The 25,946-nt window shown below is 44.6% G+C and overlaps 1 protein-coding gene across 1 annotated transcript in view; it reads left to right on the top strand.

Annotated features, from left to right (window-relative positions):
- The window catches only part of MOV10L1 (Mov10 like RNA helicase 1), a 260,035-nt gene that overhangs the window by 9,284 nt on the left and 224,805 nt on the right, over positions 1-25,946 (top strand). The window contains exon 2 of the mRNA XM_073573462.1: positions 834-1,018. Coding sequence (XP_073429563.1) covers positions 834-1,018 — 185 coding nt within the window. The remainder of the gene's footprint in view (positions 1-833; positions 1,019-25,946) is intronic.

The raw sequence follows: 25,946 nt of genomic DNA, 5'->3' as shown, positions 1-25,946 counted from the left end.
GAATCTTTTACTATAATAACTACAGACTACAAACTGAATATTCCAGACAGCTATGTACTGTAGTTGGTTAAGCGAGTAAGGCTGAGTTCACACGTTGCATTTTTTTCGCGTTTCCGCGGCGGTTTTAACCGCACGATTTTGCCGCGAAAACGCGAAAAATAAGCATTCCATGCATTCCTATGGGATTCCGCAATGCTGTGCTAATGCTGCGGTTTTTACCGCGGCGGAATCGCTTTGCGGTAAAAACCGCAGCATGCTCATTAATTTTGCGGAATCGTGGCGATCCCGCACCCATAGGAATGCATTGTTCCGCTTACTTCCCGCATGTGGCTGTGCACACCATGCGGAAAGTAAGCAGAACATTTGCGAATGGTACCCACGGTCTGGAGGAGAGGAGACTGTCCTCCGGGCTGTGGGTACCATATCCCTTTAAAAAATAGAATTTAAAATAAAAAATATTGTCAGTAGTAAAAAGTTGGTCACACTTGTCAAACACTATGTTTGACGAGTGTAACCAACCTGTCAATCAGTTCTCCAAGCGATGCTAGAGATCGCTTGGAAAACGCTAGCATTCTGCAAGCTAATTACGCTTGCAAAATGCTAGTTTTTCCACGGGAAAATCGTGGGAATTTAAAATGTGATTTTCCCGCGGAATGGAATTCCGGAATTCTCGCTGTAACTTCCGCGAGAGTTCCGGTATGTGTGAACTTAGCCTAAATCTTAGGCTAACCATTTACCACATTGCGAGGAATTAAGGAATTTTCCATGTTAAATTGTTTTTTGCCTAGCTAATGTTTGTTGCCACTAAAATATTTGTATGCATTTTCATCCAGACTATGAAACCATAATGGATGTGGAAGGAGTGGTTACTCGCTTTTGCAATGACTATGGAATGATAAATGACCAGATCTATTTCACACCTGATGTCGTAATTGGTCGAGAGCCTTTAAATGTTGGACAAAAAGTAGCTGTTTCCTATCGAGAGGATAAGACATCTGGAGGATGGAAAGCAATAAAGGTAATTTATTTTCTAATGGCCAGTATGTCCAGAAGTAACTTTTCATTTTTTTTATATGCTTTCTACAAGTACCAATAGAAGATCTGTCGAGGGTTGACTAATCAGATGTACCTAACTTATCTGCCTTTAACCCCTTAAGGGTGGTTTGCACGTTCATGACCGGGCCAATTTTTACAATTCTGACCACTGTCCCTTTGTGAGGTAATAACTCTGAAACGCTTCCATGGATCCCGGTGATGCTGACATTGTTTTCGCGTGACATATTGTACTTCATGCTAGTGGTAAAATTTCATTCAAATAACTTGTGTTTATTTGTGAAAAAAATAGAAATTTGGCGAAAATTTTGAAAATTTCTCAATTTTCCAACTTTGAATTTTTATGCCCTTAAATCAGAGATACGGCACACAAAAAATTTAATAAGTAACATTTCCCACATGTTTACTTTACATCAGCACAATTTTGGAACCAAATTTTTTTTGGTAGGAAGTTATAAGAGTTAAAAGTTGACCAGCGATTTCTCATTTTTGCAACACCATTTTATTTTTACGGATCACATCACATTTGAAGCCACTTTGAGGGGTCTATATGATAGAAAATACCCAAAAGTGACACCATTCTAAAAACTGCACCCCCTTAAGGTGCTCAAAACCACATTCAAGAAGTTTATTAACCCTTCAGGTGCTTCACAGGAATTTTTTGAATATTTAACAAAAAATTAACATTTACGGTAACTTTTTTCACAAAAAAAGCACTTCAGGTTCAATTTTTTTTATTTTACCAAGGGTAACAGGAGAAATTGGACTGCAAAAGTTATTGTGCAATTTGTCCTGAGTACACTGATACCTGATATGTGGGGGGAACCACTGTTTCGGCGCATGGCAGAGCTCAGAAGGGAAGGAGCGCCGTTTGACTTTTTCAATGCAAAATTGGCTGGAATTCACATCAGACGCCATGTCACGTTTGGAGAGCCCCTGATGTACCTAAACGGGAATCCCCCCACAAGGGCTTCACTGAAGTTTATAATGCCCGGGTGTGAAAATAAAAAAATCGTATTTTTTCCACAAACATGATCTTTTAGTCCCCAATTTTTTTATTTTCCCAAGGGTACCAGGAGAAATTGGACCCCAAAAGTTGTTGTCCAATTTGTCCTGAGTTCGCTGATACCTCATATGTGGGAGAAAACTACTGTATGGGCACACGTCGGGGCTCGGAAGGGAAGTAGTGACGTTTTGGAATGCAGACCGTGATGAAATGGTCTGCGGGTGTCATGTGCGTTTGGAGAGCCTCTGATGTGCCTAAACTATTGAAACTCCCCACAAGTGACCCCATTTTGGAAACTAGACCCCCCCACGGAACTTATCTAGATGTGTGGTGAGCATTTTGAACCCCCAAGTGCTTCACAGAAGTTTATAACGCCCCAGCGTGAAAATAAAAAATCATATTTTTTTTCCACAAAAATGATATTTTTGCCCCAAATTTTTTATTTTCCTAAGGGTAACAGGAGAAATTGGACCCCAAAAGTTGTTTTTGCAATTTGTCCTGATTAGGCTGATACCCCATATGTGGAGGTAAAACACTGGGCGCATTGCAGAGCTTGGAAGGGAAGAAGCACCATTTGACTTTTTCAACGCAGAATTGGCTGAATTGAGATCAGACGCCATGTTGCGTTTGGAGAGCACCTGATGTGCCTAAACAGTGGAAACCCCCCAATTCTAGCTCCAACCCTAACCCCAACACACCCCTAACCCTAATCTCAGCCCTAACCCTAATGGGAAAATGGAAATAAATACATTTTTTAAATTTTTTAATTTTCCCTAACTAAGGGGGTGATAAAGGGGGGTTTGATTTATTATTTATGGCTGTTTTCATATTTGGCAGCTGTCACACGCTAAAAGACGCTTTTTATTGTAAAAATAGTTTTTGCATCACCACATATTGAGAGCTATAATTTTTGCATATTTTGACCCACCGAGTCATGTGAGGTCTTATTTTTTGCGGGACGAGTTGACGTTTTTATTGGTATCATTTTCGGGCATCTTTTGATCGCTTTTTATTCCGATTTTTGGGACGCAGAAAGAACAAAAACCAGCGTTTCATGAATTTCTTTTGGGGGTGTGTTTACACTGTTCCGCGTGCGGTAAAATTGATAAAGCGGTTTTATTCTTCGGGTCAGTACGGTTACAGCGATACCTCATTTATGTCGTTTTTTTTATGTTTTGGCGCTTTATGCAATGAAAACAATTTTATATAAAAAATAATTATTTTTGCATCGCTTTATTCTGCAAGCTATAACTTTTTTTATTTTTTCGCTGATGATGCTGTGTGCTGGCTCGTTTTTTGCGGGACAAGATGACGTTTTCAGCGGTACCATGGATATTTATATGCGTCTTTTTGATCGCGCGTTATTGCACTTTTTGTTCGGCGGTATGTTAATAAATCGTTATTTTTTGCTTCGTTTTTCATTTTTAAGGGGTTCGCTAAAGGGGTTAACTAATGGGATAGTTTTATAGGGCAGGTTGTTACGGACGCGGCGATACCAAATGTGTACTTTTATTGTTTTTTTTTTTTTTATTTCCAAAAAACGAATTTATTAGGGAATACTTTTTTTTTTGTTTAATTTATTTAGCGATTTTGTTTTTTAAAATTATTTTTACACTTTTTTTTTTTTAACTTTATTACATTGTCCCAGGGGGGACATCGTTGTCCTGTGACAGATCGCTGTGACAGATCAGCAATCTGTCACAGGCATTGAAGCAGACTTCCTCCTTGCCTGTGCTTTGCAGGCACTGAGGAAGCCAGCTCCCTGCAGGCCTCCAAAGGTCCCCGTCGACATATTGGATCCGGGGACCTGCAGGGAAGGAGCCCCCCGCAGCAGCGCTGCAAATTGCGCTGCTGTGTGGGGCTCAGGAAAGCACGGAAGCCCCCTCCCTGCCAATGCTTCCCTGACCGTGACCGCCCCTGACACATTGTGCCAGGTATCAGCTGTGATAATCAGCTGGCACCCGGCCGCGATCAGCGGCGCTTACAGACCAGAATTCTGCAGTGCGCAGGCGCGGACCTCTCCCGACACCTGCGCACTGCAGGACTCTGCTCTGCCCTCAACAGGGCAGAGCAATACGCTTGCGCCGGAGCCATTTCAGGACGGGAGAAGAGGGCGTCATCGCATAAAGAAGGGAGGCGCCGGACCGGACCGCAACACCCATCGGACCGGACCGCCCACCTCGGTGAGTATAATATAACGTGTTTTTCTTCTCTTTCAGGTTACATCGGGGGCTTACCTACAGCATTACAGAATGCTGTAGATAAGCCCCCGATGTCTATGCCGGCAGCTAATAGGCCAAAAAAAGGTGACAGATTCCCTTTAAACAACAGAATATAACTCCAAGTAAATCAAAGTTCTGTGAAATCAAACTGTCCACTTAGGAAGCAACACTGATTGACAAGCAATTTCACATGATGTGCAAATGGAATAGACAACAGATGGAAATTATTGGCAATTATCAAGACACCCTCAGTAAAGGAGTGGTTCTGCAGGTGGGGACCACAGACCACATCTCAGTACCAATGCTTTCTGGCTGATGTTTTGGTCACTTTTGAATGTTGGTTGTGCTTTCACACTCGTGGTAGCATGAAACAGTCTCTACAACCCACACAAGTGGCTCAGGTAGTGCAGCTCATCCAGGATGACACATCAACGCGAGCTGTGTCAAGAAGGTTTGCTGTGTCTGTCAGTGTAGTATCCAGAGGCTGGAGGCGCTACTAGGAGACAGGCCAGTACACCCGGAGACATGGAGGGGGCCATAGGAGGGTAACAACCCAGCAGCAGGACCGCTACCTCCGCCTTTGTGCAAGGAGGAATAGGAGGAGCACTGCCAGAGCCCTGCAAAATGACCTCCAGCTTGCCACAAATGTGCATGTGTCTGCACAAACGGTTAGAAACCGACTCCATGAGGATGGTCTGAGGGCCCGACGTCCACAGATGGGGGTTGTGCTCACAGCCCAACACCGTGCGGCCCTCCTATTAGAACATATCCCAGTGTTCATTCTAGACCATTAGGTGTTTCTGAAAGTTGTGTTAGTCTATCATACTAACTACAGGTATCTACTTGTGTGTTCTTAAATCTCACATTCACACAATGAAGATCGCATTTTTGTGTCTGAATTATTAGTCTAAGGGCTCAGTTGAATCTCCTTCAAAGGCAAGATCGAATGACATCACCCTCGGATGTCCACAGTACAGATCACATTATATAAAATAAAGTGATTCTAACAGGTCCAGTTACACCTAAGTTCACAATATAAACACTAAAAAAAAGGAACTTGGTGAGTAATAATAAAATTCAATAGCTTTCATTGAATCTCCTAGAATGAAACGAAAACAACCAGAGATATCAATGTTCAACTTTCTCTGAGAACCTCTCACAGTGGGTGCAGAGCCCTACATTTTGCTAAGGTAGACCTAGATAAGTCCGCCATAAAAAGTAAATTACTCCATCAAAATCCATAGATCCTTTGGTCCGAGTCTGTCTCCTAATTTCTTCTTTGGTTTTGAAATAATGAACTCAGCAAATTACGTCTCTGGGGATGTCTACTAACAAGAGCAAGCGACACTACTCTGTCCTCCTACTCCTGGACCTGTCTTCTGCTTTCGACACCGTGGGCCATTCCCTCCTGCTACAGATTCTCTCATCTCTCGGCATCACAGACTTGACCCTGTTCTGGATCTCATCATACCTAACAGACCGAGCATTTTGTGTCTCCCACTCACACACCACCTCCTCACCTCGCCCCCTGTCTGTCGGTGTTCCTCAAGGCTCAGTCCTCGGACCCCTACTCTTCTCCATCTACACCTTCGGCCTGGGACAGCTCATAGAATCCCACGGCTTGCAGTACCACCTCTACGCCGATGACACGCAGATCTACCTATCTGGACCTGACCTCACCTCATTACTGATCAAAATCCCACAATGTCTGTCTGCTATTTCAGCCTTCTTTTCTGCTCGCTTTCTAAAGCTGAACATGGACAAAACAGAATTCATCATCTTTCCCCCGTCTCACTCTACCCCTCCACCAGACCTATCCATCAATGTCAATGGCTGTTCTCTTTCCCCAGTCCCGCACGCTCAGTGCCTTGGGGTGATCCTCGACTCTGCCCTCTCTTTCAAACCACATAGCCAAGCCCTTGCCTCCTCCTGCCGCCTCACACTCAAAAATATTTCCCGAATCTGCGCATTCCTCAACCATGAAACCACAAAAACACTAGTGCACACCCTATCTCCTGCCTTCGACTATTGCAACCTCCTACTCTCTGGCCTCCCCTTCAGCACTCTGGCATCACTCCAGTCTATCCTACACTCTGCTGCCCGACTAATCCACCTGTCTCCCTGCTATTCCCCAGCCTCCCCCTATGCGAGGCCATTCACTGGCTTCCTGTTGTCCAGAGGCTCCAGTTCAAAACCCTAACCATGACATACAAAGTCATCCACAACCTGTCTCCTCCATACATCTGTGACATGGTCTCCCGGTACCTACCCGCACGCAACCTTCGATCCTCTCAAGATCTCCTTCTCTACTCCCCCCTCATCTCTTCTTCCCACAACCGCATGCAAGACTTCTCCCGTGCTTCCCCCATACTCTGGAACTCTCTGCCGCAACACATCAGACTCTCACCTACAACGGAAACCTTCAAGAAGAACCTGAAGACCCACCTGTTCCGACAAGCCTACAGCCTGCAATGATCCTCGGTCTACTGAACCACTGCGAACCACTGCACAACCAGCTCTACCCCCTCCTAGTGTATCCTCACCCATCCCTGTAGACTGTGAGCCCTCGCGAGCAGGGTCCTCTCTCCTTCTTATAATAATAATAATCTTTATTTTTATATAGCGCTAACATATTCCGCAGCGCTTTACAGTTTGCACATATTATCATCACTGTCCCCGATGGGGCTCACAATCTAAATTCCCTATCAGTATGTCTTTAGAATGTGGGAGGAAACCGGAGTACCCGGAGGAAACCCACGCAAACACGGGGAGAACATACAAACTCCTTGCAGATGTTGTCCTTGGTGGGATTCGAACCCAGGACCTCAGCGCTGCAAGGCTGCAGCGCTAACCACTGAGCCACCGTGCCGCCCCACCGTGCCGCTCCTTCTGTACTTGTGTGTCCCTTGTCTTGCACATGTTTATTGTACTTGTCTATATTTCCCCTTTTCCCATGTAAAGCGCCATGGAATAAATGGCGCTATATAAATGTATAATAATAATAATGTCTGAGTCATTGTTGCGGGGTCTTAAAGCTCGGTGTGCTCTGTCAGTATTTTTTCGGTATGTGGCCTTTCCAGGAGCATATTAAAGATGCCACAAAGGGTGGGAATAAGATCAGCTGTGCCAGTTGCTTCAGATATGCCCCGTATGCGAATATTATTGCGGCGGTTTCGATTCTCGAGGTCCTCTATCATTCCACATAATGAATCAACAACGTTCTATTATTTGGCTTTGCACCTTTGTTCTGCGGCAGCTGTGGCAGAGGAAGATTCCAAATGGGTCACTCTATCGGTGGCTTGTGAGATTGACCCATTCAGACTTAAATAGACTTTCCAAGCGGTAATATAACATGCTGCAGATTATTTTCTGCACTAAATCTGCAGGTCACAAATACTCAACATCTGCATTACACTTCAGGTTCCTCATTCACTTTGCTTCAGATTTTACTAGAAAATTTGCGTCTCAAAAATGCACCAAATCTGCAATGTGTGCACAAGCCTTTATAGAATTACAATTGCTATAATACATTTTTCATGGTGGAAATGATCTAATTCTCATAAAAATCTGGGCACATTTAATGATGTTTACTTATCATATTGATTGTTGATAATTAGAATTAAGCTCTAGAAATGTGTGCAATCTGAAGCATGTTTCCACCCCGTTTATAGCTCTAGAATGGGATAAATGAGGGCTTTGTGTACACTACTTTTCAGAAAATGAGGACAGCTTTATTGTGCACTCAGGCAATGAGAGGCCCTGGCTGCCAGGGAGGAGAACAGCACTAAATAATGTGTTGTCCTTCTATCACAGAGGGAGGTCCGCAAAATGTGCAACTCTATTAAGGCTTTTGCATTGTTTTTAACCCTTTGATTGGAAATGTTTTGTGTAGTTTCCAAATGATGTGGCCTGTGCAAAAGTCACAAAAATGTGTTATGTGGGGGTCACACACTAACAACTGCGACATTTGTGTACTATGGCTGCTTGGTTTTTCTGCAGCATAAGATTAAACCAGGACTTTCTTTAGACCATGTTCACAAAATTCTGTCTTTTTTGTACTTTCCTTAGCTGAAGAATTTTGGCTTTACCTGAAATAATGCATTAATAATTACACCAAAAATCATCAGAGGTTCCTTTATTTTACAGGGTTAAGCAGAGCCACCCCGCTTGTCTGCTCGTTTGGTATTGCAGCTTGGCATTATTGAGACACGTTGGTTTGCACTTAAAGACCGCACCACTGCCGAAAACATCAACCCCAATAAGAAAACCAGTTATAAATTCATATAGTCCCGTAGCCCCTTTTAGACTCATACTTGTGGGACAGATTTTAATTATTTTATTTTGTGTAGAATGTTTTATTATTTATGTAAATGAGGTCACTTTGGTGCACCCTTGGTGTGGCCAAGTGCTCGGTACACCTTGCTATCGCCTCCATTACCATCCTCTGCACCTCTCCTTATTCTTAGCCCTGCACACACTGACATTGCAGGACATGACAGCTCCTGCTCGGTGGCTGGGGTCCTGGCTTCAAATCCCACCAAGAATGACATCTGTAAGAAGTTTGTTCGCTTTTCCCACATGGGTTTCTTCCTGGTATTCTGTTTACCTCTACACTTCAAAGATATACTGTTAGGGAAATTAGAGTGTGAAACCCAAAGGGGACTGTGATGGCAGTGTCTGTAAAGTGCTGCAGAATTAAAGGGAACCTGTCACCTGTTTTGGCCGCTATAAGATGCTGCCACTGCCTTTCAGGGCTTATCTACAGCATTCTGTAACGCTGTAGATAAGCCCCCGGTCCGACCTGCAAGATAAGAAAAATAAGTTTTATTATACTCACCCGGTGGGCGGTCCGGTCTGATGGGTATCACAGGTCCGGGTCCGGCACCTCACATCTTTTTGCGCCGCCGCCCTCCTGCTTGCTTCCTCTCTCTCGACATCACGCTTCTGCGCAGGCATATTTCTCTGCCCTGTTGAGGGCAGAGCAAAGTACTGCAGTGAGCAGGCGCTGGGAAAGGTCAGAGAGGCCCAGCGCCTGCGCACTGCAGTACACTTTAAAATGTTAGTGTCTAATTCCCCTGTCCTATTTGCAGTTAGCTTGACAGGTTACGGAGATAAGATAGGTTTGGCTCATGCAGATTCAGAATGTGCTCTCAGTGTCAGCCGTCTACCGCTGTTTGATCTTAGGATATGTGCACACAATCAGGAATGACTCAGGATTTGATGCAGGTAATATCTGCACGAAATCTGCATCTGAGGTCACTGGCAGGTCACCTGCGTTTTTGATGCGTTTTTTCCGCACACGGTTTTGATGCGTTTTTTCCGCATACGGTTTTGATGCGTTTTTTCATTGCATGCATATTTTTGTCACTTGAGATAAAGCTGATTTGAAAGTTTGCTTCTGGGAAGGGAAAAAAAAGTGATTTCCGGTTTGTAGATATTTGCAGATATATTGGGGTATGTTCCCACGGTCAATAAACGCTGCGGGTTGGATGCTGCATATATCAAAAATGTCCAACCTGCAGCATCCAGCTGTTCAGCATAGTGGATGGGATTTCAAGAAATCCCATGCCCACTATGCGTGCACCAATGCCTGCGGCTCACCCGCAGAAACGGACATGCGGTGCGTCTTTCTAGACCGCAGCTTGTCAATTTATGTAGCTGCGTAAATTACCCATTCACTATCATTAGTTTCTGTAAAACCGCATTATCTTCTGTAAGGATTCTGACTCGCTTAGGTGCGGCGGGAGTCAAACATGAGGCACGTTCCTTTAAAATTTCACAGGGTTTATTACTCCATAAACCAGAGACAGCACATAAACAGTCCTTAGCTGGGCTGTGTTCCCTCAGGTCCTGTGCACACAGGTCAGGGCAATGTCCAGAGCAGCGCTCTATCTGCAGCCGCAGACACAGGAAGGCTTCTCCTTCCTTGGAACACAGACCACTCTCTGTAGTGTCGCACCTGGACACATGGAAGTCTGTCCACACTCTGCCAGACTTCCTCACAGTCTCTCTCACATGTGCCAAACACCTTAATTACATAGCCCTGTAACCACACCCATAGGTGAGGTATGGACCACATGAGCTGGTCACATGGTCAGGACTTCACCACAGGTTCTGAACATACACATCTTCAGGCAAAACGGAGTACATTCCGCACCCAGTGCACTAAATGACATCTTTAGTGCTCATGTACACTATAGGCAAAATACTCCGGGTTGCATCGCAGGGAGCATCCCTCCATGTGACATATCTCCCATTAACCACGCGATCACCTGTCACACCACACTTCCTAGTCACATGCGTATTAACTGCGGGATCGCAGCTCACAACACATGTGTACTAATTTAAATAATGGTGAATCTTGTGACACAGCCAGAAGTACATGACACAACAAATGGAGGAAAGCACAGAGAGAGGTCCCCTCCTTTTTAATAAATATTTAAAAAAAAAATAGCATAGGGTCCCCCTATATTTGTTAACCAGCCAGAGTAAAGCAGACTACTGGGACTGGTATTTCAGGCTGGTAAGGATCCAATATCCTTGAACCTTACCAATCTGATAATACCAGGCCGCAGCAGTCTGCTTACCTTGGATGGTTAGCAAAAATAATGTGATCCCCTCCAAAATAAAAAATAGCGTGGGGCCACCCTATTTTTGTTAACCAGCGAAGGAAAAAGCAGACAACTGCGGCCTGGTATTCTCAGGCTGGCGAGGCCCATGAATTTTGGCCATCGTCCGCCTAAAAGTAACAGCCCTCAGCCGCCCCACAATTGGCACATCCAAAGATGCGCCAGTTGTGGCACTTTACCCGCCTCTTCCAGCTTGCCCTGTAGCAGTGGCAAGTGGGGTAATATTTGTGGGGTTGATGTCACTTTTTCTATTGTATGTTGACATCAAGTCCACGGCTTAGTAATGGAGAAGGGTCTATAAGACACCTATCCATTACTAATCCTATAGTTGTATGGTAAATAAAGACACAGCCAGAATGAAGTATCTTAATTGAAATAATGACACAAACTCCTTTAATAGATCTTAATTAAACCATACTTACTGCATCGCCTATTCCACTGACGCCCTTGTTCTCCTGGAAGAGAAATAAAATAAAAAAGCAACAGTATACCATACCTGTCTGCTGAGAAGATATACATACTGCACCACGATGAGTCCAGCTATGCTACGTCTGGATGCCTTTGGATGAACGGTGGCATTATGCCACCACAAAGCCTGACATCCAGACACAGCGGAGCTTTAAGCTGATTACCGGAAATAACTCTGTCCCCGGCGGTCACATGCACGGCAGTTCTCGCGATCAGCTCAGCTCATTACGAGAACTGCAGTGTACGCGAACTTCCGGCTCAAACATTATTTAAATTAGTACACATGCGATGTAAGCTGCGTTCCCGCACTTAATACGCTTGTGACTAAGAAGATAATGTGGTTTTACCGCATCTACTGATAGTGAATGGGTAATTTACGCAGTGGAGATGGAGCGTCTTCGCTACATACAGTAAAATGACATAACGCGGTCTGGAAAGACGCGCCGCATGTGCGTCTCCCCAGTGGAGCAGGAGGCGTCTCAGGATGCATAGTGGAAATGGGATTTCATGAAATCCCATCCACTATGCTGTAACACTTGGATCCTTCGGATGTACGCAGCGTCTATCCCACACCGTTTACTGACTGTGGAAACATACCCTTATGTGCAGCGAGCAGCCGCTGTACACAGTGAAGGGGGATCACACTGAAATCATGTGAGCTCTGGGCTCTTGCAGTGTTTATGCAGTGCTGAGAATTTATCCAAGGCAGTTCTTGGAGCGCCGTCTATCATCCTAAGAGGAGGATGCAGATGATGTTAACTCTTTTCTACATTAGACATACTATTCCTTCCATGTGACCTGGACCTAAGTCCCAAGGACGGAATAGTACGTGTAGCGTGATCAGCTGCGCTCACGGGGGGAGCACAGCTGATCGCGGCCAGGTGTCAGCTGATTATCAGAGCTGACACCCGGCACTATGTGTCAGGGGCGGTCACAGACCGCCTCCGACACGTTAACCCCTGGCACACTGCGATCAAACACGATTGCAGTGTACCGGGGATTTAGGGAAGCATTGGGAGGGAGGGGGTTCCCTCCGTGCTTCCCTGAGACCCCCACAGCAGCGCTATGTGCAGCGCTGCTGCGGGGGTCTCCTTCCCTGCAGGTCCCCGAAACCAAAATGGCAGCGGGGACCTTCGGGGGCCTGCAGGGAGGCGGCATGAGGAAGCCTGCAGCACTGCCTGTGACAGATCGTTGATCTGTCACAGCGATCTGTCACATGACAGTTATGTCCCCCCCCTTGGACATTGTAATAAAGTTAAAAAAAAAGAAGAAGAAAAAAAGTAAAAATAATTTATAAAAAAAATCGCTAAATAATTTTAAAAAAATATTCCCTAATAAATTCATTTTTTGAAAATAAAAAAAACAATAAAAGTACACATATTTGGTATCGCCGCATACATAGTGACCCGCCCTATAAAACTGTCCCACTAGTTAACCCCTTTATTGAACCCCTTAAAAAATAAAAAACGAAGCAAAAAATAAAGCTTTATCATCATACCGCTGAACAAAAAGTGCAATAGCGCGCGATCAAAAAGACGGATATAAACATGGTACCGCTGAAAATGGCATCTTGTCCCGCAAAAAACGAGCCACCAAACAGCGTCATCAGCAAAAAAATTAAAAAGTTATAGCTTGCAGAATAAAGCGATGCAAAAATAGAATTAGACTTACCGGTAATTCGGTTTCTAGAAACCTTCCACGACAGTATAGGAGGAGGTCTCCACGCCCTAATGGGGGACAGGAAGCACGAGAGGTTAAAAGGTCCCTCCCACCTCCCTCTCACCAGTGACTTATAACTGATTACCATAGCACTGGTTACCTTAAGATTCTCAGAATTTGTCCAAGAATGCAGGGAGGGAAATAGTGGTGTCATGGAAGGTTTCTAGAAGCCGAATTACCGGTAAGTCTAATTCTATTTTCTCTAGCAACCTTCCTCGACAGCATAGGAGGCATAACAACCTATACTGCACTGTGGGGGGACGACGGCCTGAAGAACTTTTCAGCCAAAGACTAAATCCCTGTTGGACACAAGGTCATTCTATAGTGTTTAGTAAAAGTATGTAAGGAGGACCAGGTTGCTGCCTTACAAATCTGCTCTGAAGATGCACCTGCCCTCTCAGCCCATGAAGAAGAGGTAGATCGTGTTGAATGCGCTTTGATCCCTGCAGGGGGAGTGATGTTTTGCGCCCGGTATGCTTCAGAGATAGCCTTTTTAATCCAATTGGCAATGGTGTTCTTTGCCACCTTCTTAACTCTGTTTGGACCAGAGGTATGGATAAATAGGTTGTGGTCGATTCTATATGGTTTGTTGTACTCCAAGATGTGGAGAATTATACGTCTTACGTCCAGCGTGTGAAACACCTCCTCTTTGGGGTTTGCTGGGTTTTGACAGAATGAAGGAAGAATTATATTCTGAGACCTATGAAAGTCCGACACAACCTTTGGTAGAAAAGATGGATCAAGGTAGAGATCTATGGAATCGTCTCTAACTGTTAGGTAGGGTTCCTTGATTGAGAGAGCTTGGAGCTTTCCTACTCGCCTTGCTGAGGTTATTGCTATAAGGAAGGCTAATTTGTAGGTGAGGAGCTGAGAAGTACAGGATGACAGAGGCTCAAAGGGTGATTGAGTGAGTCCTGTAAGCACCACATTCAAGTCCCATGGTGGAACGGAAACTAGCTTTTTTTGATGTCATGAATCTTTTTATCCACCTGTGGTTAGCCAAGTCACAGTCAAACATAGGGCTTAATGCTGATACTTATACTTCTAGTGTGCTAGGTTTTAGACCTAGTTCCAGCCCCCTCTGTAAGAAATCCAGGATACGGGAAATGTTAGGGTTGTCTGGGTCGGGCAGGTCTGGCAGACACCATGAGGAGAATCTCTTCCATATTTTATTATATATGGCAATGGTGACTGGCTTCGAAGATTTCTGGAGGGTTTTAATTACCGCCTCTGATAGCCCCCTGGGCTTCAGAAACCAGGCTGCTAACTTCATTCCCCTGAGGTTCGGGTGATGCAGAGGGCCCTGTAAGAGAAGGTCGTCTTTTATGGGTAGGATGGTGAATAGCCCGTCTACCTGTAGTTCTGTTATTAAAGAGTGCCAGCTCCTCTTTGGCCATAGCGGAGCTACTAGAATTGTTGGGGTCTTATCCTCCTGGATTTTCCTCAGGGTTGCAGCAAGGATTGGAACTGGCGGGAAGGCATATGCCAGATGGAACCTCCACCTGTGGGCGAAGGCGTCCACTCCCTGGGATCTGTCCCTGGGGTTCAGGGAGAAGTAGTTTCTCACTTGAGCATTCTCTCCTGAGGCCAGTAGGTCCACCTCCGGGAGGCCCCACCTGCTAACTAGTGTTCGAAAGATTCTTCCATTCAGGGCCCACTCCCCGGGCTGGATGCGTTTTCTGCTCAGGAAATCTGCCTGAAGATTGTCCAAACCCCTCAGGTGGACCGCTGTCAGGGAACGAAGGTATCTTTCTGCCCAGCAAAATATTCGGCCTGAGAGGCCCTCCAGGTTGCTGGATCTTGTGCCGCCCTGGTGCCTGAGATGTGCCACTGTTATGTTGTCCGAGTAGACTCTGATATATTGGTCTTGGACCAGGTGTCTTGCTGCCAGGAGAGCTTCCTCCACTGCTTTCAGCTCCCTGAAGTTTGAGGATCTTGCACTCATTTTCTGGCTCCATAACCCTTGGAATGGCTGTCGAGACGCTACAGCTCCCCAGCCTTTTTTACTGGCGTCTGTCGTTACCGTAACCAGGGGGATCTGGGACCAGTTGATTCCCCTGCACAGGTTTTTGCGGTCCATCCACCATGCTAGTGAAGCTTTCACTGTTTCCGGGGTCTGGACCCTTTTCTTCAGGCAGGTGTGATCCCTGTTCCAGTTTCTTAAGATATGAGACTGGAGTGTTCTGAAGTGGGCCTGCGCCCAGGGCACCGACTGGATGCAGGAGGTCATTAACCCTAGTATGGACATGGCTGCCCTGAGGGTCGGGGATCTCTGTCCTTTGAAATCTGAGACTCTTGACATTATGGACCTCTGATGTTCCTCCGGGAGGAAGGACATTTGATTGTTTGAATCTAGTAGGATTCCTAAAAATTTTACCTCTTGAGAGGGTTGAATTTGCGATTTCTTTATATTTTGGATCCACTCCAATGATTGGAGAATGTCTAGAGTCTGGGCTACCTGGTCTTCCAGGGCCTGGTAGGAGGACCCTATTATCAGTAGGTCGTCCAGGTAAGGTACAATACATATTCCCCGGCTTCTGATGTAGGACACTGCCTCCGTCATAATTTTGGAAAACACTCGAGGGGCAGAGGATATTCCGAAGGGAAGCACATTGTATTGAAAGTGCTTGACTTCAGGACCATGACGAATCGCAAATCTCAGATACTTCCTGTGGGAAGGATGTATGGGGATGTGGAAATAAGCATCCTTCAGATCTATAGTTGCCATGAGGTACGATGGCCCTATCAGAGGAATGGCGGTCTTTACTGACTCCATCTTGAATTTGCGGTATGCAATGTGTCGGTTGAGGCCCTTCAGATTTATTATTATCCTTGCCGCCCCTGTGGACTTTTTTACTAGGAACAATCTGGAATAATGTCCCCTTCCTTGCTCCTCCACAGGGACCCGAGAGATGGCATTTGAGTGTAGAAGAAGCCAAATGCCGGATTTTAGTGCTGGGGACTCCCGAGGTGGTAGGGAGGTAACTCTCATACCCCGCAGGGGGGAGGATTTGAGCTCTAGCAGTAGGCCCTCTCTGATCACACTGAGGAACCAGGGGCTGTTGGAGATCAACTGCCAGGCAAGAAAGAACCTCGAAAGCCTTCCCCCGACCAGGGTCGAGTCATTGTTTTTCTTGTGGTTGCTGCTGCTCCTGCTGGGGAACCAGGATGTTCCTGCCTCTCCCTTTAGCGTAGCTCCATCTTCCCGTCTTTCCCTTTCCTCGCGGTTGGGTTAACTGACTCTGGGGAGCTCGAAAAAGACGCTTTCTTGTGGTCCTCTGCTCTGGAAGCACCTTCTTTTTATCTGTGGCCTTTTCTAGAATTTCGTCTAAGGCAGGGCCGAAGACATGTTCGCCTTTGAAGGGTAAAGAACAGAGTTTAACCTTGGATGTAACGTCCCCGCTCCATGTTTTAAGCCAGAGGGCCCGCCTGGCGGAATTTGACTGAACCATAGCCCTGGCAGAGGCACGGATCATCTCTATTGATGCATCTGCCAGGAAACCCGTAGTTCTCTGCAAGATAGGGAGGGAGTTAAGGAGGTCACTCCTTGAGGTACCACGAGAGATATGGCTTTCTAGATCCTCAATCCATTGGAAGAGGGACCTAGAGACACAAGTGGACGCGATTCCTGACTTTAAGGTAAAGGCAGAGGTTTCCCAGGCTTTCCTTAGGAGGCTTTCTGCTTTACGGTCCATCGGATCTCTAACCTGGGATGCATCATCAAACGGCAGAACCGTCTTTTTTACCACTCTTGCCACCTGGACATCAACTTTCGGGATGTCCCATTTAAATTCCTCTCCCTCCAGGGGAAATCTATGTCGGATTTCTGAGGGGGCCGAGTAGCGTTTTTATGGATACTCCCATTCCTGGGAAATCATATCTGCTATACTCCTGTGGACTGGAAAACCTGTTCGTTTAGGCCCCTCGTATCCACCAAACATGCGATCCTGTGCTGTCTGCGTGACGGGTTCGTCCTCTAGGCCCATAGTGGCACGTACTGCACTGACCAGATCCTCCACATATTCTGTGGAAAGGAGGTACCTTCTAGTGTCGGCTGACCCAGAGGTTCCCGGTTGTTCCCAATTCTCAGATCCCGATTTGTATGATCCCTCGAATCCTCTATTTGAATTTTCCGCTTTTTTGGGGGTGGTGGGCCCACAATCGGAGGGAGTGGAGGTGGTGGAGGGGGGGGGCAGGGCAGCTAAAGAGGTTTGAACCTGATGGGTAACCAAGCTGCGGATTTCGTCGATTAATGACAGGTGCTCAGCCCTAACCACCTTATCCGTGCAAGCTTGACATAGCTTTTTCTCCCAATTTGAGGGAAGTTTTGTGCTGCATATGGCACATTTAGCCGACTTGCTGGATGTATTGCTGCTCTTATGGGCAGACTTTTCTCCCTATGAAACAAGGGGGAGAAGTATTTTGAGGACCTATACCCTGAGACCGCACCACTAGGACCCACCCCCGGACACTTACTGTGGCTGGGGCAGCGCTGGGCTCTGCAGACGCAGGGCAGGAAGACCCGTCCATGCTAACGGGATTCTGCATCTTACCTGTCGGCGTCTTCCGGCTGGTTAATAGCAGATTAACCCCGCCCTCAGCGCAGTAACTCGTTTTCCCCCTCCTCCTCCCTGGGTCCCGGAGCAGGCACAGCAAGCGCTGGCGAGCTCCACGTGCCGGCAACAGGATGGGGGCCGCCATGACAGCGCGTCCTCCACATACCCTGGAAGTGACCCGCGCGTGACGTCACTTCCGGGTATCGCACTGCACGCAGGGGGAGGAGGAGAGACCAGAGAGCTACAGGAGGCCTCTGGTCAGGGATCACTGGCCCGCTTTACTCCCCATAGGGGAGTGCGGGAGGGCCAGGAACGGTCCCGAATCCAGGAGGAGGCGGGAGCAGATCGGAGGAGGGGAGGCAGTGCCACCGACCACCACTGCCCGGCTTTTTTGGATCCTCAGGTATGCTGCAGCAGCCGGCCACACAGCACACCAGACCTCTCCATGCCCCATAGGGGACAGGAAAGTCACTGGTGAGAGGGAGGTGGGAGGGACCTTTTAATCTCTCGTGCTTCCTGTCCCCCATTAGGGCGTGGAGACATCCTCCTATGCTGTCGTGGAAGGTTGCCAATAAAGCCGCTTTATCAATTTTACCGCACGCGGAACGGTGTAAACGCACCCCCCAAAAGAAATTAAACGCTGGTTTTTGTTCATTCTGTGTCCCAAAAATCAGAATAAAAAGCGATCAAAAAAAGTCACGTGCCCGAAAATGGTACCAATAAAAACGTCAACTCGTCCCGCAAAAAATAAGACCTCACATGACGTTGTGGGTCAAAATATGGAAAAATTATAGCTCTCAAAATGTGGTGATGCATAAACTATTTTTACAATGAAAAGCGTCTTCTAGCGTGCGACAGTTGCCAAAAATAAAAACCCACTGTAAATAGTAAATCAAATCCCCCGTTATCACCCCCTTAGTTAGGGAAAAATAATAATAATAAAAAAAAAAATGTATTTATTTCCATTTTCCCGCTAGGGTTAGGGCTAGGGGTGTGTTAGGGTTAGGGTTGGAGTTAGAATTGGGGGGGTTTCCACTGTTTTGGCACATCAGGGGCTTTCCAAATGCGACATGGCGTCCGATCTCAATTCCAGCCAAAAAAGTCAAATGGGGCTGCTTCCCTTCCGAGCTCTGCCATGCGCCCAAATAGTAGATTACCTCCACATATGGGGTATCTGCGTACTCAGGACAAATTGCATAATAACTTTTGGGGTCCTGTTACTCTTGGGAAAATAACAATTGGGGGTGAAAGATCATTTTTCTGGAAAAAAATGTGATTTTTTTCATTGTACGGCTGTACGTTATAAACTTCTGTGAAGCCCTTGGGGGTTCAAAGTGCTCACCACATATCTAGATAAGTTCCTTGGGGGGTCTAGTTTCCAAAATGGGTTCACTTGTGGGGGGTTTCCACTGTTTAGGCACATCAGGAGCTCCAAACTTGACATGGCATCCGATCTGAATTCCAGCCAATTTTGCAGTGAAAAAGTCAAACGGCGCTTCTTCCTTTCCAAGCTCTGCCATGCGCCCAAACAGTGGTTCCCCCCCACATATCAGGTATCAGCGTACTCAGGACAAATTGCATAATAACTTTTCCTGTCCAATTTCTCCTCGTACCCTTGGTAAAATAAAAAAATTGAACCTGAAGTAATTTTTTTTTTGTGAAAAAAAGTTAAATGTTCATTTTTTTTAAACATTCAAAAATTTCCTGTGAAGCACCTGAAGGGTTAATAAACTTTTTGAATCTGGTCTTGAGCACCTTGAGGGTGCAGTTTTTAGAATGGTGTCACTTTTGTGTATTTTCTATCATATACAGTTAGGTCCATATATATTTGGACAGAGACAATATTTTTCTAATTTTGGTTCTAGACATTACCACAATGTATTTTAAACAAAACAATTCAGATGCAGTTGAAGTTCAGACTTTCAGCTTTCATTTGAGGGTATCCACATTAAAATTGGATGAAGGGTTTAGAAGTTTCAGCTCCTTAACATATGGACCTAACTGTAGACCCCTCAAAGTGACTTCAAATGTGATGTGGTCCGTAAAAATAAAATGGTGTTGTAAAAATGAGAAATCGCTGGTCAAATTTTAACCCTTGTAACTTCCTAACGAAAAAAATTTTGGTTCCCAAATTGTGCCGATGTAAAGTAAACATGTGGGAAATGTTACTTATTATTTTTTGTGTGATTATATAAGTTGGATAATTGCGAAATTTTCAAAAATTTCGCCAAATTACTGTATTTTTCCACAAATAAACGCAAGTTATATGAATAAAATTTTACCACTAACATGAAGTACAATATGTCACGAGATAATTTCAGAATCGCCTAGATCCGTTGAAGCGTTCCTGAGTTATTATCTCATAAAGGGCCAGAGGTCAGAATTGTAAAAATTGGCCCGGGAGTTAACGTGCAAACCAACCTTGGTAGTAAAGGGGTTAAGAGTGGAGGCGCTTGGAGAGTGCACTGAGCACTTGGCCATACCAATTGTGCGCCAAAGCCCCCTCCATTTACATATGTAATGAATCAATTTTTTTCACACTTATTAAATTAAATTTTTCATAAAGCACTAACTACACAAGTGTTATTTTCATATGGGCTAAGACCCCTATATAAATGTGTAAAAATGGTTTGAGTGTTGGGGGGTTAACAAACCCCCTTTCCTCCCTTTCAGTGCAGAAATACCTAATTTTCCAGGGATGCATCTGTTTCACCTGCAAAGCCATTGCCGTCGGCCATGCAGTTTGCACATGAGCGACTGTTTTCCTGTATAATGACATGATTGTGGATGGAAGAGTGAAGAGACAGCACTGACATTGCTGTGGAGTCAGTAAGCCAGACCTCCGACTCAGACTCCTCAATTTCCCGGACTCTGACTACTGCCTCACTACTGAGCATGTATATAAAGTGCAGCACAGATTCAGCTCAACTAAAAGCCAAGATCCTTAGATCAGGAATAGGACACACATTTATAGGACATTTAATAACTTCCCCAAATTCTTATGAAAAAATATTCAGCGCATCGTGCTTTGTACTACTGTACCCAATTTATTATATGTTTTAGGAGTCGGTCCATTTTATACCAACGCCACCAAAATGGAAACAGAAACCGACTCCATGACTCAGACTTCGCAGCCCTGCGCACTTGCATAGGTCTGCTGTGCGAGAATGCAATCATTCCCATATATTCAAAAACTAGCGTTAGACACTTCAATATCATAGACTAACATGATCAAGTGGGGATAACCCCATGCAATAAGAAGCGATTTCAAAAAAGAAAAAATAATAATTTTTATTGAATAACAGTATAATAAACAATTTAAAAGACAGGGCTAAAAGCCCCCAAACAAAAGGGGAGAAAAACAACTGAAAATGTTTATGCAGATAAGCGATAGAGACTTGGAAGAGTAATTGGTAGGGCTGATCCTGTAGTAATATTGAGCCAGAGTCAAGAAAAAATGAGTGTGAACTATGCTGGCAATATCTCCTGAAAATGCAATGGTAATAGTTTACCTATGTTCAGTCCGTATTAAAGGCTCTTCATTAGTGCAATACCTATTAAATGTTCAGTTCAGCACATATGAAGGAGCTCCCCATATAACCTCACCCACCAAGAATCAATATCTCCATGAATGTAAATCTATCTGATGTTTAATAGCATTATTTTACCTGCAATAAAATAGTTCTGTGATATGTTATCAAAGCTGCGTTCTCCTGACACCCGACAGGCGCCGTTTCGCTGCTTGCTTCTTCTGGGGGCATAATCATGTTAGTATGTATGAGAATGCAGCCTGAGTGTTGTGAATTCGCTTTCTGGCCTCCCTCTGGTTATTACTGAAGGTAGTGGAGCTGGTCAGATTGACAGAGGGGTTGCGAGTTCTCTTTCTGGGCTCCCTCTGGTGGTTACTGGAGGTAATGGAGCTGATATGATTGACAGAGGCTTGCCACCTGATAATGATGATGACGATTGGAGATCTGGGGTTTCAGATTGGGATTTAAGACAGCCGACTCCCTCTATCCCTGCTGGTGATTTGCTTCCTGTTGCTCCTGAGGTCTGATTTCTACATCTCTGTCCCTGCATGTTCAGCTAAGTGTTTTATTTGCTATTCTGTTTGCATTTGATCTGGTTTTGTCTTTCTCTTCTTGGTGCGGGTCAGCCAGCTCCGGCTGGGGCTGTGCTGAATCACCGCCCATATGTTACTGCTTGTGCCAGTTTGTTTTAGATCCCGTTAGATTGGTCTCTTTTTGCTCTGCTTTCAGAATATAACCAGAGTGCTGATATAGTGGGGGGCGAAGTCGTGTGACTTCAGTGTTTTTTGCATCAGACGTGTTGGACTTTTTGCAGGGTTTTTTGCGTGATTGCAGACAGTGTCTTTCCTTTCCTGTCCTGTCTAGTCAGTATGGGCCCCATCATTTGCTCAGTCTATTTTCCTGCCTGTGTTTGTGTTTTCATCTTGTCTCACCGACAATATATGTTTGGGGGCTATCTATTCCTTTGGGGTTTGCTCTGGGGCAGTTTAGATTTCCCCTTTCTCTGTGCTTTGTTTATTGACAGCTCTGGCTTTACACGAGCCATAGGATAGCAGAGATTGATGGAAAACAAGTTGATATGAATTTGCATTGAACTGCCAGACTCTTTAAATGGGAATTTTTTTTTTAACTATCCCGGCTTCTCAGTTTGATTTTACCCTTAAAAGGAACCTGTCAGCAGGTGTTTGCTATTTAATCGGAGAGTAGCATAATGTAGCAACAGAGAGCTTGATTACTTGAATGTGTTTTATTAGCAGGAGATTATCACTACAGGACTAGGTCTCATGTGCAGGCCAGTCAGGTTATTCTGTCTAACTCCGGCTCCACCACTTATTGGTGATGTGCTGACCATGTATAGTTTACACAAGAAGCTAGCAAACAGTTGTGTGGGCAGGGTTATACACAGATAAGAGCACTGAAAGAAAAAATATGAAGTCCATAAGTACCGTAATATACAAAAATGCAAAAGTTTATTGAAGGATGAGGGAGAGGAGAGAAAATATATACACATGATAAAAAATGGGCGCACATCACATACAGGTACATATCAATAATTATATATCAAATATCCCAATGTTGGGAGTTCATGTCAGTGCACAATAGCATAGCTTCAGCTAACTAAATTACCATTGATCTATTCCCAGGATAGCAGTATAACACATGAGCAACATATGAACAAAAATAATGGATACCACAAACAGTCACTTGTGGTCAAGCATTACCACACGTACCTAGGCTGTAATGGAGAGGCGTCTGCCCCGACGCACATTTTGGCAGAGCCGTAGTTACAGATCAGCATTTTGACCGTTGCTACATCCTCAAGAGAGAAAACAGGGATTTTAGACTAACTCCACCAAGCTACTCAGTAAGGCCAGTTTCACACTTCAGTTTTTTGGTGTCAGTCAAAATCCGTCGTCATGACGGATCGGTCAAAAATAGTGAAAAATGGATGCAACGGATCAGTTTTTCCGACAGATCTGTCTAGCGGATCCTCTGAAAAAACGGATCGGTTTAATCAGTTGCATCCGTTTTTTTCGACGGATTTTGCAGACTTTGGAATTTAAAGGAACATGATTCTAGAGAGAGAGAGAGAGAGAGAGAGAGAGAAATGAATTTTTGGTGCCAGAAAGGCTTTTGGGGTTAAATTAAAGGAACAGAAATGATTCTGGGCATGCTCTTTTGCAAAAAACGGAATCTGACGGATCCGTTTTTTGACGGACAGCAATGGATCCGGCGTCCATTCTAGCAGATGACGGACGGCGACTGATCCGTCACTGTCTACCTTTTCAACTGAAGCAACAAACGTTCCTGGGGACGTTTTTTTTTTCTGCCGACGGACACTTATTTTCCGACGGATCCGTTGCACGACGGACGAAACGGAAGGCCATCCGTCACAATCCGTCAATAATGCAAGTCTATGGGGAAAAAGACGGATCCAATGGTAAGATAAAGGTTGTTTCAGCTCACCTCCACTGTTTTTTCAGTCATGACATGGTCCGAGCAAGGAACAGTCTCTGCAGACATGAGAAGTAATCCAAAAAAGAAGATCCAGCTCGAGGAATAAAATCAAGAGTTTATTTTCCAATTCAGTAAAAACTTGGGTGCAAAAAGGGCTGCTATGTGCAGATAGGTACACCCACTGCGGGGATTACCTTGGACTAATTTGCGGAGCACCTGGACGTGTTTCGAGCACGAGGTTCTTAGACTCTGGCTGGGCTCCAAGAGAAACAATGCAGTATACATAGCAAATAAGCAGGTGAATGTAATAATTGCATGGATCAAGTTATAGAAAAATCACAATGCTAAATACATATAATTAAAATACAAAAAGAAATATATACAAATATAAAACAACACAGGAAAAATCAGGATCAATAATATAACATAAATTCCTTTCTCACATTAAGACCAGAAGGAACACGTGTGTCCAACAAGAGAGTCCAAAATGCTTCTCTGTTACGTAGTGTTTATTCCTCGAGCTGGATCTTCTTTTTTAAAAAAAGACGGATCTGCCAGGCAAATCCGTCAGATCCGTTTTTTTCTGCTGAGGACAGATTCTGATTGACACCAGAAAACTGAACTGTTAAACAGGCCTAAGTGATACATCGTTGGAATCAGGCTCTCTGCCCCTACATTGTGCTGCTCTCAGATTACATAACACAAATCTGCTGACTGATTGCCTTTTAAAGGGGTTGTCCAACTATATTTTAACAGATGTATGTAATTTTGTATCTGTCACTAATATATAAATATTACAGGTTCTCTCGTGTTAGTGCTAGCTTCTTCACAGACTGCACAGTTTTCCTCTCCAAAAAATGTCTGCTGAATGAGATGTGTGTGTGACCAGATCTATCATCCTGTATTTAAACTGCACATGGGAAAGCTGTTTTTCAACTGGAGGAGACTCATGGACAGGTCTGGTCACATGCCCCTCCATCAGCAATAATTTTATAGACACGAGCACTGTGTACTTAACATACCCCGAACAGGAAAGAAAAAGAGGGAGTGTCTACAGTACTCAAACCTTTATTAATACATACAAATCAATAAAATGGATGCCTCATGTCAGACTGAAAACGCAGCAATAACAGCTGACCACCGATAATGGGTATTCTATATAGTTGCCTTACCTAAGTGGTTCCATACAATACACACACATGAGCTAAATACAGAATTCACAGTGGAAATGATTACGGTAAATAGATGGTAGTAAAACCAAGCTCCTTGTGCAATCAAAAACATCTGATTTTAACGATAAGTAGAGGGAGTCTGGAAAGTGTGTGCCAAAAACTGGGGTTTAGGCTTGTCTATGGCCCTGTATATAAATGAACCTTACTAAACAGTCAAAGTGCCTCCATGCATGTAAACCGAATTATTATTAAAATACAAAGAAAATATGTCATCTTTAACTTTAGTCCTTTTAAAGATTAAATAATCTTCAACTTTCCTGTTCACAATAAGACTATGTGATCACGTTGCAGAAATGCTGCGGAAAAGTCCACAGCATTTCCGCAACTCCCTGCCGCGGGTAAAACGCATGCGTTTTCCCGCAAAACACAAGCGTTTTTAGCTTGCAGAATGCTTGCGCTTTCCAAGCGATTTGAAGCATCTCTTAGAAAGGTGATTGACAGGTTGGTCACACTCATCAATCACAGTGCTTGACAAGTGTGACCAACTTTTTACTCTTGATGCTGCCTATGCGGCATCAATATTAAAAGATAGAATGTAAAAAATATGGTTATTCTCACCTTCCGAGGGCCCCCGATCTCCTCAGCAACGCTCCCGACATCTTCTGGTCCCAGTGATGCTTTGCGCGAAGGACCTAAGATGATGTCACGCTTGCGAGACCGCGTTTTTTGCATGTTTTTTTCCGGAGCATCCACATTCTCATAGAATATAGTTGGAAATGCGGAAATTAATAAACATGCTGCATTTTTTTTTTGCAGCGATGTGTTTTTTTTTTGCAGAAAAAAACGCACCATGTGCACAAAAATTGCAGAATGCATTATAAGAATGGGATGCTTAATGTAAGCGTTTTTACATGGAAAAAGCGCTTAAGGCTGGTTTCACACTTGCTTTTTTTGCGCTGCGTTTTTGCACAAACATGCGCATGCCTTTTTTTCCCTATATTTAACATGGGTGCGCATTGTCATGTGTTTGTACGTGTTTGTATGCGCATGCGTTTTTTTGTAGTGTGCGCCCAGGCGCACAAAATGCAACCTGTTGCATTTTTTGTGTGTCGACTAGTGTTGAGCTTTCCGATA

This window comes from Dendrobates tinctorius, unplaced genomic scaffold (assembly GCF_039654945.1).
Source record: "Dendrobates tinctorius isolate UK_male_01 unplaced genomic scaffold, ASM3965494v1 ptg000035l, whole genome shotgun sequence".
Taxonomy (NCBI): domain Eukaryota; kingdom Metazoa; phylum Chordata; class Amphibia; order Anura; family Dendrobatidae; genus Dendrobates; species Dendrobates tinctorius.
This window is presented reverse-complemented; position numbering and strand designations above follow the sequence as displayed.